The sequence below is a fragment of the Bacillus rossius genome, chromosome 16, assembly GCF_032445375.1.
Source record: "Bacillus rossius redtenbacheri isolate Brsri chromosome 16, Brsri_v3, whole genome shotgun sequence".
Taxonomy (NCBI): Eukaryota; Metazoa; Arthropoda; class Insecta; order Phasmatodea; family Bacillidae; genus Bacillus; species Bacillus rossius.
The window spans coordinates 47312060-47328655 of NC_086343.1; the positions used below are offsets into that span (position 1 = coordinate 47312060).

Here is a 16596-nt window from a genome sequence, read left to right on the forward strand (position 1 = left end):
AGTTCATGCTCGCTTTTTTTTTCCGTTCTATCTCATTGTATAAACCGGTGTGGCATAAATTTTACGGTCGATTAGGATATGTTAGCTACATTATAAATACTTTAAAACATTGTGGATGGTTGGTTATATTAGGTCAGTATAGCTACATTAAAAATACTGTAAAATCATTTTATGGTTGCTTAGCAAATAACTTTTTAATATGTAGCTATCCAGGGCTAGGAAACCGTTTACATGATTTCACAGTATGTTTAATGTAACTTTCCTAACCAAATCAACCGTCCACAATGTTTTAAAGTATTTATAATGTAGCTAACCTAACCTTTTACAATGAACAAAAAATACCGAAGATGCACGATCGGGCGTTTGGCTCTCTCGTCTGAGAAAATATGGCTTCCCTCCATTCAGACATAAGTGTGATGTGTGTGATCTTCTATGGTTTCTGTACTCATCGAAGCCAACAAAATATCACATATTAAGTACACGTATTCACGTACAACACACGGCTGTCCCTTTGACACAGCCACACCCCATTTTTCATCCCAATACTACCACGAACGAAAACATCCACGAATGGAGAAAAATTGCTGTATCTCAGGAACTACTGGGTGGACGAGTCTGCTACTTCTGCCAATGCTTCTCGGGAAAGAGATACCACGATCGCCGGGAAATAACACTTCTTCTGGGGGTATAAATTTGATCAGTGTCCCAGACACCTCGGCTAGACCTCGGTCGCCGGGAGAGTAACATTATCTGGAGGTATAACATTTTCAGAATCCCAGACCACTTGTTAAGACTGCCATCGCCTAATACTTTCATAAATGTGACTGGAAAAAATATTTTTTTGTGAAGATTGGTGATTTGGTTATTCAACAGTTAAGAGTATTTTTACCACTGCGTTCAGAGATGGCGTCCTTTTAGTACGTGAAACAAAAAATCCGCAAGCAAAACCTTTAAATGAATATGTACAGCTACCATCACAACACCATCAATAGTGAAGGTTTAACGTAGTTTTTGACGTGATAACGTCTTACAAATCGATGAACTCCGGCTGCACGCACGAAAAAGCACGACTCGTTGTCACGTTCCGCCCGAGCCGAGCGTGCAAGAACCGGCCAAATCACCGTGCGAGAAAATCTTCTATGATACCAAACAAGTTAAGGCGGGCTTTTTTAACTAATTGTTCGTGATTATATTCAAACAGATTATTTTAATTAAATTTGCAAAAACTGTAAACAATATATTTGAAAATTAAAACGTATGCAATTTCATCAATGTATTCTTATGACGTTATCACGTAAGATTATCAACCGTAAACCGACTTTACAGACAACACTCCTTTTTTTCTGCAGTAATTCCCGCGACCTTCGTTACGTGCCACCAAATGAGTGGTTCTCTGCGATGAGCGCGCGGTGTGACGGCAGCTCGCCCGGAACTGGCGCCCTTGCCGCCACTCAGAGGTCGTCCCGCGCGGTCCAGCCAGATCCTGCAGCATCTCCGCCACGGGCAGGACACGTGACGCAGTGCGGTGGTTGTAATTGCCGCTCAGGCGACCGCGGGTGCGTTACGGAACAGGGCGCGAGGCTATATAAGCTCCCTGCAGGCCAAGTCGGGTGTACTCCTGCATCCATCACCACCGAGGTCTTCATCCGTCGCAACCATGAGCTTCAAGACACTGGTGAGTGGTCACTGCGGCAGTCGTGGAAGATGACACACAACACCAGCACAGTTCAGGGAAATAATTGGGAAACAAACTCGTCACTACTTCAGTTAGTGTTGGTCCACATTTTTGCTGGAACTATTTCCCGGGACCAAGGCAATTCCAAAATGTTTTGCCACCGTAACGTTTGGCTTGATAATCAGGAAAGTGATACAATATTTGTATGTGACTTAAAATATTAAGCTGTCAGCGAGTCGTAAGGACACATAGAAGAGCAGAGCAAAAGTTTTTCAGAAAGAATCATAAATATAACTTCGACAAGGGAAGAAAACAGAAAATATGCACCAGCACGATCGGACTCGAATCCCAAGGCGGGTCCCCGCGCATGAGTCACTATATCTGCCGTCGCACTGGGCTTCCGTGTCAACTTAGCAAGTTGTTTTGGTGCTAAATTTAATTCCTTTTGCTGCGGTTATTCCGTCAATATTGAATATTTCATTGTTTGTATTGTGAGCAGTATATTATCACGTGTGACATGGTTGAAAAAATTGCAATCATTGTTATTTATTTTTTCTATACTTTACGATATCTTTTGAAATTGTACAGTTTTAACAACTGTATGGTTACAATGCAGACTACAACTAAGAAGGCCAGTCTTGTATTAATTGGACATTTTCCTGGGATGCTCGCTAGTTGTTGGTGGCAGGGTTGCTGCTCTTGGAGCGGGAAGGTCCTGCCTGGGACCAGGTCCTGGGCACTCGTGGTGCGCCTTCCCCCAGCCTCGCTCGCATGAGCTCAGGACCCTCCCAGCCGTCACCGCGGCCTCCAATCACAGGTCATGACTTTATATTGATCAACTTTCAGACTTTATTAATTGTTCAACTTTCACGAAATGAAAAATATATATATATACATATACAGCACATACGTTTGGCATAATTATCTGCCAAAGTTACATTTTTAACGTTTTTGGGTTTGTACAAATAAGGAGAATTATAATTTATTGCAGAACTGAAACATTTTTGGTTTAACTGCAATGCCACTGGCTACTTAATGATATGGTTTGTATTTCTATCACAAAAACCCATTTCATGTTTCTTGACTGTCAAAATCGTAACAAATTTGAGAAATTAGAAATACCAGGTAAAATTAATTAATATTTTCTGAAATAAACTCAAACCGTTTCTTGAAGTAGCCAGTGGCATTGCAGTTAAAACTAAAAAGTTTCAGTTCTGCAATACATTAAATTCTCCTTATTTGTATAACCCAAGAACATTAAAAATGTAACTTTGGCAGCTAATTATGCAAAATGTATGCGCTGTATATATTTTTCAGTTCGTGAAATTTTGAACAATTAAAAAAGTCTCCACGTTTATCTGTAACTACTGAAAATATAAAATCTTGACCTGAAATGGGAGGCAACCGCTTAAGGCCCCCTCCCACCCGGGCACACACACGGTGCGCAGAGCTTCAGAAAAAACAACGCGATTTGTAAACCACTCGAGATATCCGATTGGGTTCTGTTTACGAAAATCATTTAAGAGTTCGCTGAGGGCCGAAAAGTACTTTTGATTTCAGATTAAGTTTTTAAACTGAATTTTTAGAAGAATGGCTAAAATGCATGTTTTCAAAGTATTTTTTAGGTGTAAAACAACCAGTACAGATTGTTGAAAGCACTTAAGGGACTTGCATTACACATTTATCTTCATTTCTCGGCCGTATGTGACGGTCACCGCTCAAGTTTAACAGTTTGCCTGTGACGACGAGGATACTGCGCGCCAGTCCAGAGGAGACAAGGCGCTAGAAGCACCAGCCAGTCCCGCCTCGCTGACACACACACCTCTGACGAAGCGGGCCCCTTAAGGCCCGGCATCACTGCCAACCTCTCGCTCGCTACTTCTTCGAAACAGAGAACTTTCTAGTATTTTGAGCACAAGATGGCCGCCATGACGTCACAATCCTAGATGGACACCCACACCACGCTCCGGCTCCATAGCAGAACATACATTCCTGCACTACTAACACCGGCTTTTGGCCTGACTTTCGGCGAGGTAATTTATTAAATACTACGGATCATGTTCAAACTCTCTAAACAGTTAATACTTCAAAGTTTCACTTTGTCTCTATTAATTTTGGTTCAAGCCATCCGCCACAGATAGCAGCACCGTGGTCACCCATTTCCGTTCCGTGCGACTTCCGTTCCATTCACATTACTCCCACCTAATGCCTTATACTGAGAGCCAAGTTGTTTCCTAATGAGAAATACTGTTACAAAGTGTGCAGGGAGCACAACACGTGCCAGGTACAATAGTGGGTTTTCAAGCGGCAGTCTGGTCTGGTGCCGCTGACGTCACGCGCACATTCCGTCGGGGATTATAGCGGCCCGACCTCGCCACCCCCTGACCCCTCTACCACCGTCATGTAGCCCTCAATGGCCTGGGAATCCTGCGAGCTTGCAGAAGCAGCCGCTTGGAGTGACGTGACTCCGGCGTGGTTCTAGATGTTTCGACCCGGGATCACGCGACATGTCACAACCTCTCCAGTCCATTCGAGAAAGACGTCAAACCGGTATAAAAGCCTCGACGCCAGCCTCCATGCGAGTTCCAACAGACGAGAGAGTGAAGTGCGGGCAAGGAGAGTGGCGCAGGCGCGGAGTGACGGGACCTGAGAGTGCGACTGAGTGGCGCGAGACTGAGTGTGAGTGGACAGGCGCGAGGTAAGGGGCGAATAACTGACAAACCTAGCTTCAGTGAGAAGTGCGAACTATGGATCCTGATATACATTGATGGATTTGTGAACAAAAATTAGGTGTGGTAATTTAATTAGTAATGTAAATATTAGCAACAAAATTACTGTATAAAATTAATTGTACTATTCTTACGAAATCGTTTCCCACCGCTCTTAACAATATTAAACCCTGGCTTTTGACCGGAATTTCGGCAAGGAATTTTTTTGAAATATCTGCCGTCTGGTTAAAATTTACTAAACAATTAATTTCTGCAAAGTTTCCTTTAAGCTTTGTGAACATTTGTTCATTCCATTAGTCACAGATGGCAGCACTGTGGTCACACATTTCCATTACTTGCTGCTACTGTTCCATTCACGACATAACTCCTACCAAGTGTCATATACAGAGAGATAAGAAGTTAAATATTAAAAACAGAGGATTATAGGAATATATAATTTTTGGTCGTATGAAATAACCAGACCAGCCTTTGCATGAAGTTATTTCCGAATACGACAAATAAAAATAAAATCTGTTTGTCTAATTTGGGATTCAAACACGAAGACCTTGGGATGCGAGCCTGGTCTCGGACAATACTGTGTCACACGGCTCTGCTATTATCTAACTGACGTAGCAGGTTAATAATAAGAGTTAATAAATGTAATCACAATGTCTCCGAGCGATGACCTGAAGCCACTGCGTGCTCGCAGAAGCGCATGAGTGATAAGTGAAGGAAAGGGCTGGTAAGTGGTCAGAGCGGTGTCACGTGACAGGCCTAGCTGAACAACAGCAGTACCCAACGCGTCGCACGTAAATGCCTCAATGCGGAACATGTGATATTTTCCCCTAGACAAGAACTATCATAGCCTGTGTTTTTAAGGTTACAATAAATTATTCAGGTGAAATTTTAGTATGCGCCAGAGTTGCAATAATATAAGCGCGCATCACGCAACGTAAATTCAACACATTGAAAGACCAATGCGCATACATGCAGAAAATGCTATATCGACGAGCCAAGCTCATCAAAATGGTGGACACTGAAAAAAACCCAACCGATAATAAACCACCAGCTCCACCCCTCCATCAATTCAACCATTCATTACCACTCTCCTACAGACGAAGCGATTCTCATGATCTGAACACCCCTTCTCCGCCTACTCTTCCAGACGTCCAGCATGTGATGTTATTTGCCTCCACTGTGTGGGCAGTACTGCTCTGCCGGAGAACAGGGGTTGAAAATAATTCCACGTATTTATTCGCCTGCCTCAATAACAGACCGAATGTCTTGAGGGACTCAAGTGTAGCGAAACACAGGTCATCCAATCCAACTCTGGCCGACACCCCTCTACCACTCCCCTTCTCACACCTTATCTACAGAAAAAAAACTAGTTATTTTAATGAAGTAATAACCACATTCCTAGTGAGCTTGTAACACACACTAAACAAATATATATAATGATCATTTTATTTGTATTTTACCTCTAAAAACACAACACAAAAGTTGACGAACATCAATGAAAATAGGTGGTATATACAAAAGAAAAAAAACGTTAGGCATTCTAGTAACAAGCCAGACGTTCGGAATCCCAACCACGTGTATTTTATATTAACTTACTGCAATATGTAGCAGCTACAGACATAACTATAAATAACATTGCATCCTAGCCTTATGCTAACATAGCTTCCGGACCTCCCTAGGAAAAAAAAAACTCATCACTGTGTGGCATAAACACCCAGCAGTTTAAAAAACACCAATCAAAATGGAAAAAAGTACATTACGAATAAACCAATCAATTAGAACATCAAATCCATCCCGCTGACACATTCGATGTAGAATTTACGCAGCACTTGCGATTGCCGCGTGGTGCGTTTAGCAAAACAATAAGTTACGTCTTTTAAGGCTCCACGGCAATGCTTTTTTATAAGCACCATGCTCATGATTGAACACACCGTAAAACACACGATACGTCCGGGCTTATACACGTCATCTCATCAAAATTTGCGTGACTTTTTTTATACGCGCGAGATATGGCTTCGCGCCCGTGCCAAGATTCTGTCCTCACCACACCCGCGACTTAGCGGCGTTGCGCGCCAGTCTTACACATTTGCAAACATCTTTGGCATGCCCAAATGTGTACATATATGCTGACCAAGGAAAATTAACTATAAATTAATACTTAAAATTAGTAAAATTCAAATATAACTTAAACTGAACAAAACTTTAGAACGTTCTAGTTTGTACGGCGATCATGTTGCCAACCTGATAGTCTCAAATTAGCACACCGACATTAAATTAATCTTATCAACTACATAAAATAAATTATTATAAAACAACTTAAAATAACAGTTTTTTTATACACGTGACCAGAGGCACTGGTCACAAAATACTGTGTACAGTAGGATTGTTGAACATCATTTTGAAGATGGTTTTAACAATGTAAAACTAAACATTAGGGCTTAGTGTTGACACGAGACTCTGTTCTCGCGCAACTCTTGTAACCTGTGTTCCACTTTGACATCGTGGTCGGCCTCTGGGAGCGAAGGTTCGCTCCTATCCTCCTGGAAACAAATCTGTGGCATGGTCCTACCAAGAGTTTACGCGGGCGCCGATAGATACCGCGCTAAGATCCAGCAGTTGTGCGTGTAGCACGTAGGAAGGGGCTCTGGCAGAAGTTTCTCTCTAGTGGGAGGAGGTAATAAAAAAACTTAGTACTGCAGTGGACTTAAGGAGATGCATGGGTGTGGCAGTACCACCCGCTAAGAGAGTAGGGATTTGGGGAGAGGGTAGGTCAGTGTTCTCAGAGAGACAGAAAAAAACCGATCGGGTGCCTAGTGCGAGGGTCTGCTGGCACTATGCACACAGACAAATGCACTACACCAGAGGAGCTGGGTGCCTGACCAAACTCTCGGAGCCCGCGGATACTCTACTGCCGTCCATGCCAGGGGATGCTGAGCTCGGCTGTAGCCCCGAGACGGACAGTCATCCGAAGACACGCTGGTCGGGAGAATCACATGCCAGTTCGTACTAAGAAGCGATAGGAAGTGGAATCGGTAGGGACCGGAAAAATTCGCGGGTTCAATGACCTCCAGGATGAACTCCATAGTTCTACGTACACTCGGTAAAATGTCACCCACTCATTGGCTGCTGTCTTGTGAGACGTCCCAACATAGCAGCCTGTGATTCGATAAAGCTTTGGTTGGGCATTTCTCGTTGGCCCAGAGTCATCCAGGTAAGTTGTGAGCCAATAGCAGAGGCAGCATTTAAGTATAACTGTTTGTATTTTAGCCTATCGCGATATGAATTTTCGAATTTTTCCTGTCTCTAGGAATCGGACATCTATCGCTGCATGGGACCATAGCACATCGGGTCGAAGTGCTGGGAACAGTCTAACACGACTGAATAATGATTAACTGGAGAGAGTACAGTAGGAGGAAAAATATCAAATCTAGCCATGTAAATATGGTTAAAATAAAAAAAAATATAGTTGTTCCAAGAAAGCACTGATTGGCAGCACATTGCCGGTTTTCAATATGGTAGAAAGTTCTAGAAATTAAAATGGTTGATTTGACAGTATAATCTATTATGGCAAAACCCAGGATGGCAGTAAGTTCTCGAAAACAAAAAATGGCAGTAGGGGTCAAGGTCATCAAAAATTATGCATGCAGTAGAGGCCCATCCAAGATGGTGGTCGGCTCCCAGCTCCTGACACCCAACCCGGTGCCCCCATATATACTGTTACGATTTTAAAATAATCGTTGTGGGCACAACTAGGTTCGTAATTAGATAGACCAATTAAGGTTTTTATTGCACAGTTTTATTGATCACCAATATTTACATCACTAACAAATAATCTACCTTCAAATACCTACTAATCAATTACTCGCACTCTCACACACCGCACAATTCGCTGGGCCACCCCCCTCGCCGCACTCTTTTCATACTCCGTCGCCGCCGTCGCACTTTCCCTTCGCTGAGGATCCACTCGACGCTTCGCTCGTAACTTCGCTCGCTCTTCGCACCCAACTATCGCCGAGGAACTCGCTCACTCAGAACTCTTAGCCATATCCGCGGCACTATCGCCCAGGGACTCGCTCCCGAGGAACTGTCGCGGAGGCCGGCGTCCGGGTTTATATAGACCCTGGCGCCTTTCTAGAATTGACGAGCGCGGCTAGGGCCAGTCGCGTCAATTGGTGCCGTTCCGACGCCTGAAGCATCGAGAAGGGCATCGGCAGCTCGTGCGATGGCCCGCGGAATTCCCAAATGCTGTCTGGTGCCGTGGAGGGCGCCGCGTGGGAAGCGGAGAGGTGGAGGGGGAATAGCGACGACCCTTGTAATCCAGCCAGGAATGCGTAGCCTGTCCCATGTCAGCGGCGGCCACGTGACACGCCTATTTCCCCCCCTTTTTCTCCACTCCTGGGTCTGTGACACAGCGTTTCTTTTCCCCTTCTCCCTGTGCTGCGATGGTGGCGCCTCCAGTGGCAAGTTGATGTGCGATCGAGGCTCTTCGCCTCTGGGCCTTTTTCACCTCTAGCTGTGGTTGGGGTCGGTGGTGCGTCCGGTGGTCGCCGCCCACTCTTTCGTCTGATCGGTAATGTGTTTGGTTGTTTGGAATGTCCGCGAGGTGACCGTGGAACTAGCGTAAGGTATATCATGTGTTTCCATAATCTAACTGTAACTTTCTTTTGGCAGTCACCTACTGAAATTGTCATTCGCTCTTTTCATGGAAACACACGTCGCTTGCCAACCCAAGTGCTGCAGCATGGTTTTGCACTGCCATACTGTCTGCCTTTTTGAGTCCGGTAATTGTTTCGCCCATGTTTTCCCTTCGCTTGTTGGCACGACGTTCTTTGTTCCTTTTAATAAATTCTAAGTTGTTACCCATTTTATTTGTGTGGTTTTCTTAAGCCTCCCGGCTGGCCACCCCTTCCCCTATTTGATTGTCCCACATGGGACTTCGACAGCAGGCTCTAGGGGTTCTGACGCACGTGTATGAGACGTCTGTGTGCACACCTTAAAGCCGGGTTTTATTGTTATCGTGCAGCGTGCTTAATTACTGGGTACATTTCCATCCCTCGACGGTCTTATATACGTTTGGGCCATGCCATGCCGGTTCCAACACTGCAGAGGAGGAATTGGCCCGTGTTTAGGTGCTTACTTTAACTTGTTCATTTATGGTTGCATTCAACTCGCTCAGTAGTAGCACTTTTGTGCACGATGTACCATCTTAATCAGTTACTTGTTTTTTGTACTTGTGCACTCTCACTTTTATCCATTATTCCAAAGAATATATATATGTATATAAGGAAATTTAATAATATATTTGTCTTATGTTCCTTATGATTCCATCTAATTTTATACTCTTTGGTGTTCACCTCTATACTAGCTGCAACAGGTTCTACTAGAAGAACCTCCCTTTTTCTATATTTTTATTCTTGCTCGCCGATTGCCGGGTGCAGTGATTAGCAGGTTGGCACGCCCTGCAAAACTAATGAAAATCAATTCATTTTATTTTGGTAGCCATGTATTTTGTAGTGTGACATACCAGAAATACTGCATCTCCTACTAGTTTATATAGACTATCCTTTTTTAATTACAAAACAGTGTTAATTTTTTTTTTGCGAAGTTAAAATATCTTTTACTGAGCCATTAGTCGACAAGTAGTTAAACTAAAACAATAAAGCTAACACTTTTTATTTGAACCTCCCTAACATTTTTTTTCTTCTTTACTTATAGTTACGGGCCCACCCAACAGATAGTGTCACATGTCACGCCAAACATGGTTTCAGTTTTCACTGTAAGAGTCGCACTTGTTCTATGGGCAGCCGGCAGCTATAGTGCTCCAATGCTGGGGCTGAGTGCCTTGTGCTGTGTGGTTGACAGGCCTGCTGCCTGCTGCTGCTGGCGCTGACGATCCTCTGCGCCGCCCAGTTCGGCGGCGGTATGGGCGGCGGTAGAGGCGGCTACAGCGGGATGGGTGGAGGCGGTAGAGGCGGCTATGATGCTCCAATTCTGGGGCTGAGTGCCTTGTGCTGTGTGGTTGGCAGGCCTGCTGCCTGCTGCTGCTGGCGCTGACGACCCTCTGCGCCGCCCAGTTCGGCGGCGGTATGGGCGGCGGTAGAGGCGGCTACAGCGGGATGGGTGGAGGCGGTAGAGGCGGCTATGATGCTCCAATTCTGGGGCTGAGTGCCTTGTGCTGTGTGGTTGGCAGGCCTGCTGCCTGCTGCTGCTGGCGCTGACTACACTCTGCGCCGCCCAGTTCGGCGGCGGTATGGGCGGCGGTAGAGGCGGCTACGGCGGGATGGGTGGAGGCGGTAGAGGCGGCTACGGCGGCGGTAGAGGCGGTGGCGACAGAGGCGGCTACGGCGGCGGCAGAGGAGGCTACGGCGGCGGCATGGGCGGATACGGCAGAGGGATGGGCGGTATGATGGGCTGACCCTGACAACCGCTGCTTCGAGGCATTCACCTGCAACCTAATACAAAGAAATCAAAAGTTTCTATTTCATAGCTTTTTTCCTGTAGTGGAAAAAAGTTTACACTGTTGTAATAAAATATTTTAACATGAAAATAAAGCATGATTGGAAAAAGAACATTATATTTAATATATAACCAATTGTTAGTCTGCTAATAGTATTTTAAATTTGTTTATCAATATAAGTATTGGAACCAAAATATTTATTTTTTATATGCCTATAATAAGTGTTATTAACATATACATGATCCACAACACAAATGATTTTTCATGTATGCATAAGAACGATTGCTTCTATGATACCTTGACAACGGCCTTCTAAAAGTCATTCAAAGAAACTATTTTTAAGTGGTTATAAGGGGGAAAAATGTTTGTCAATTGAGTAATATTTGTCAATAAATAGGTGGAAAATAGCTTAAACAATAAAATGCGCATAGCTTTATTTATGGATATGAAAGTGATATATTGGAGTTCAATGTAGGCACATCGACTCACTTTAATTTGTACTCAATACCCTGTAACACCGAGCTTGCGTGTGTAATATCACTACAGTCGGATATACATATATCATAGACCTGAATCTTAAAGAATAAGGAGCTTTTCCAGATTTAGAGTAGCACTAGAGCAAGAATTAGGTAATAACATATTGTTATGAATCTTGACTAACTCTATTGGAAGTTTAGGCAATGGACCAATATAATGTAATTTTTTTAATCATTTGTATTTACTAAGCTTTAACTCATAGATCAATAGTCACCAACAATAATACAAGAACATTCACATAACATTTGATAAATAACAATCACAATGAACAATGCACTATTAAATAACCAAATAACTGGTAAATACACAATGATTTAGAAAACACATGCACATTACATAATATCTACGAAAGGTCATGGGTGTTGTGCTATCATCTTAATCAAAATTTTATTAAAAATATAGTGATCAGAAAATCTTATTTATATAGGTACCGAAATACGTATGTTTATCAATAGTTATTATGTGTAACTGGCTATCTCTTACTTGGTAAGGGGAATGAAGTGAAAAAGGTAGTCTAGATGGAACAATGTAGGTTTAGGTACGACAGATTTATTAAGCTGTATATGCAAACAGAATGTTAATATCCAACAAACATGAAATGTGCTCAAATTCCGCAAAACAAAAGATTAAAGATAGCATATAGACTTTACTCGAACAATCCCAGAATTAGCATTAACATCAAGTATCTCAGTAATTATCATTTAATGAAACAGTTACTGCACAAAATTTGACTAGCGTCAAGCAAAAATTGTAAGTTTAATGCAACTATTAAAACTCTGGGCACAATTATCCAACAGGGGTGAGGAGATGGGAGAGTAGTGTCTCGGGCCACACCAACCTCCAAAATTTCATAATCCCTCAATTAATAATCCGCACCTTGTATGTCTGTACACATGAACATGCCCTCCATAAATGAGAGTTATGCCAGCATAACTCACACCCACCCCATGTGTGAATAACATCAAGAACAAAAAAAACTTAAGTAACAGGAAAGTTTGAAATTTACATATAAACATTTCTAATTATTATACTAACTAATTTAATTCCCAATCACACTATAATTTCCTGTCCAGCCATTTACTGGAACCAACGAAGACAAACAGCCACATTTAATTCTTCCTTCACTAGTAATAAAACTTTCCCCTATTATGTACTCTAAGTCTCAACAATGATGGTATCAATTCCTAACCACACTATAGTTTCACTTATCATTAATTAGTTTAAAACAGGAAACACAAAACTGCTTCATGTATTGTGTATCTTGTTTATCTTCACATCCTATACAAATTTAGAGACAATTTTCTCACCACTCAATGAAGCTTAAAACTGACTAGGCACAATTTTTTTATACAACTGGTTAAGCTCTAAAAAAATAGCATAGGTACGTATATTTTTCTCAAGTACATAAAACATTATACGACTCTATTGAAAAAAACCTCTTCAATGCCGACACCATGCACTATGATTTGAGAATCAGCTTATTTTGATTTTGTTAATAACAACTTAGTTTGATGTTTAATAATCCATCCACAGTTAATAATTTCACTTTTCAATGCAAAAGAGAGCTTATTTTACTGAGGCCAAAAACTTACTTAGTTGCCCTGGTGCACTGTTCCCATAAGAAATAGTAGACATAAAACCTTCCCAAAAATTCGTTAATCGCAAACAGGACTGCTCCGTACACAACAGGAAACCATCCCATGTCTCGTGCCTGGCAACATGGCTGCTATACGATACGAAGAAACCATGTCGAATTCGGTCACCTCCCGCGTGGAACTATCAGAATACCAAATTTTAGATTCCTGCATTCGTAGACGAAGATTAATACAGCTACCACGCTATATTACTAGTGTAGCAGCAACACGATCATCCTATCGTGTGTCGTACTGCTACCGAAACACACTTCTTCTTCGCTCCCAGCCATTATAAGTAAAATTGCGTAAAACTGCATAAAATGCTATATTGCAATTCCTACACATCCAAGCTTGTCGAAGTCACATCGTATTCTCGCCTCGTTCAGACTAATATTCCTCTGCACAATAACATCGCGCAACTCCTTGCACAAAACTAACAAAAACAAATTTTCCCGATCAATACCAACCACAGGTAGCAAAGAAAAAAAATACTTCACCCAAGAAGTATTAATAGGAGCGCTGCGAGCGCCCTTCTTGCAGAGACCTCTCACGGCACAACAAGCAACTACGTCGCACGGTCAGTGCTTCACCGCGCCACGAGAATGCGCAGCAGTCCACAAACCTCCGCAGACGCGGAAAAAGGTTTTGTCACAGCGAAGCGATGTGACAGTAATTGACATTTATTGTGTCAGTAGTAACCTGAAACTTCTGTACTTCACTTCTTTTTTTTAAACGTAACTTGATTTATAGAACATTTTCAGTCGGCTACATCCACCTAAGTTTCTCATAAATGCATTTTAAATACAAATAAAACCTAATTTTTCATATCCACAGAAATAACTTTGAAAGGAGGTATCTATCACAGAGTAATTTAATTTAGTAACAACAGTTTAATTAAACTTGATGTAAGCTTTTGGACATACGCCATTTCTAAGCACATGTATGTCTGTAAAAAAAATACAAAAAATAAAAAAACCAAAATACAAAAACACAAATTAAGCAAAAAATTGACATACCTACGTGTGCTTAATAATGGCGTAGGTAACTATGTCCAAAAGCTTACATCAAGTCATGCACTCCCATTGCACAAATCTTTTAAAGACGTTTAATTAAAATTATACAAATCACTAGCTGCAGTACCTGGCGTTGCCCGGGCTGAACACAAGGTGTAGGTAACATTGTTGAAAATGCGATATAGACAGTCAGGGGCTAGCCTAGGGTGGGAGGGGGGACGAGCGGGACCGGACACCCCCCCCCCCCCCCCAGGGCTAAAAAATTTTAATATTAAATTCATAAAATGAAAAAAATAAATATTTAGTATGATATTTAAATAAATTCAATGACACAAGATTAAATGTTTAATTAAACTTAGTTCACTTTCCATTTTTAGCGTAACTAAACTAAAAATATTTCCGATACTCACAATTAAAGAATGTTGGAGTAAACTGACTTCATAAAACTGACTTTTATGAAGTTACGGCCAGTATTTTTAGATAGCCTAAATCAGCAATATTGAACACGTATTTTTCAAAATTTTCCCGGGGGAGGACTCCCGGACCCCCCGCCTAGCTGGGGGGTATTCCATACCCCCCAGACCCCCTGGAAAGGCCCTAGCCTTCTGCCTGACCCCCCCTCCCCAGAGAAAAATCCTGGGCACGCCACTGTAGACAGTAATTGTCATTAATTTGAACAAGTTTGTAAAAATAATTTCTATCAGTGCAGAAACCGGTAAACATTGTCCTGCCAGTGTTTCTTTATTTACCTCTACATATAACAAGGCTTCATTGATAAGGTAAAACTGCACATTGTCATCTTCCGCTGAGCGCATTTGCTGCTTGGCGGCCCATGAACCGCCAGTTTGTGCGGTGGATGAAGTCACATCGCTACGGGAATGTAACACACTAACCCTTTGCCATACCTTCACCAAGAAGCAAAGAGAAGTTGTTTTTTGTATTTTGTTCCTAGAGCTTATTTCCCACAAAGCTGTGATTATCGCTGCACATCAGGTTCCGATGCAAGTGTCAACAAACAGTATTGGCAAGTGAATGCAGAAGGTAGGTACTAAAAATGTTTTCCCAAGATAATTTTTGATGTGAACCTTATTTTGGTGCGAAGTTTCCGTGAAACAATTTTGTAAAATGATTTCTTTTCCTAACTTAACTAAAAGTTATGAGTGTGCGGTAGGGGTCTGGGTAGGGAAGACTCTATGTGCGTCTCAGGCCGAAGCCTATACGCTCTAAGCATGCAGGGTGTTAGCTATGCAGGAGAGGTAGCATGCATCATGTGCTAGGAGGGGATTGGCCAGTCATGGCAGCAATTGGCGCCATGACTAACTCCCTTCACTGACTATACTAGACTAAAACTAGATAAGTTGGGTCCAGGTAAAACTTGCATAGACACAGGGAAAACCTTGGGCTCTGACATGCGGGATGCAAAATTGCATGCATTAATAGCAATCAGGAGGCTTACTGGAAAACAGAAGGATGGATCTGGAAGAAGAGTTGGACAGAGTATAAATAAACAACTAAGCAAAGGACGGGAACTTGGACATTGCTGTCCGCATTTGATTTGGTGGCACTGGCTGTTTCGGGGAAGAGTTTTTGTCGTTTCCCGCCAGGCTGCCAGCCAGCCTAAACTTAATTAAGAAGGGGAAATTTAGTGTACGCCTGTGAATAAAAAATATATAAATAAACTTTAAAGTATCTTTAATCCGGTCGCTTTTATTAATTTAGTGCTTTTGTCACGAGCTGGTGTATTGGGCTACATCAGGAGTGGATAGAGCTGCAGGTTGACTGATGTCGGTCAGGGAACGTATCCAGTCCTTCATCGCGAGGCACTAGCCTCAGCTTCTATGTAATTGTAGACTACGGTTGTATGAAAATGTGAGGGACGATGGTGTTGGAGGGAGCCTTAATGTAAAATATAATTAAGTGAAATATAAATGTAACTTAAACTAAATTAACTGCCAACATTCATGTGTGTGGTGCGCATGCTATCTTTTTTTTTTCCTAGCCTAAGTTATTCTAAGTGTGTAAGGGGAGGGTCCAGGTTAGGGGAGGACCTAAGTGTGTCTCAGGCAGAAGCCTATACACTCTACCATGCAGAACAAGGGCGCGTGCATCATGTGCTAATTGGGGTTTATTTGCCAGCCATGGCTGCGATTGGTGACATGGCTGAAGCCCCATTGGACGTCTAGCTTAAAAGCTTACTAATGTGACCCAGATAAAACCTGCATAGACACAGGGAAAACCCTGGGCCGGGTCATGCGGGGATCAATTATCATGCATTAAGCAAGCAGGTAACTACTGGACAAGAGGGAAGAGGGTCCAGGTAAGAAGAGTTGGGCGGGGCTGAAGGAATCAAGCATGCAGGGGTTGGGTGCTTGGGCCTTGAGGCCCGCATTGTTGTGGTTGGGCACACCTGGGTTGTTATTAGCCAGGGGCGCATGCGCCCTCAGGGGCGGGTGACTTCACTCGTCAGCCCAGCCCAGCTGCCCAGGCAGCCACCTGTAAAAAAGAATGGGGCTGCTCCCTAGCGCCGGAGCCGCGGCCAGGCCAGCGGGACTGC

General features: G+C 42.8%; 1 protein-coding gene across 1 annotated transcript; it reads left to right on the top strand.

Annotated features, from left to right (window-relative positions):
* Positions 1-1494: 1494 nt before the first annotated feature.
* On the top strand, positions 1495-10932 carry LOC134540096 (ctenidin-3-like). The gene is made up of 2 exons (XM_063382576.1): positions 1495-1675; positions 10592-10932. The coding sequence occupies exons 1-2, from the start codon at positions 1658-1660 to the stop codon at positions 10814-10816; spliced, it is 243 nt and encodes an 80-aa protein (XP_063238646.1). The 5' UTR covers positions 1495-1657; the 3' UTR covers positions 10817-10932.
* Positions 10933-16596: the final 5664 nt, after the last annotated feature.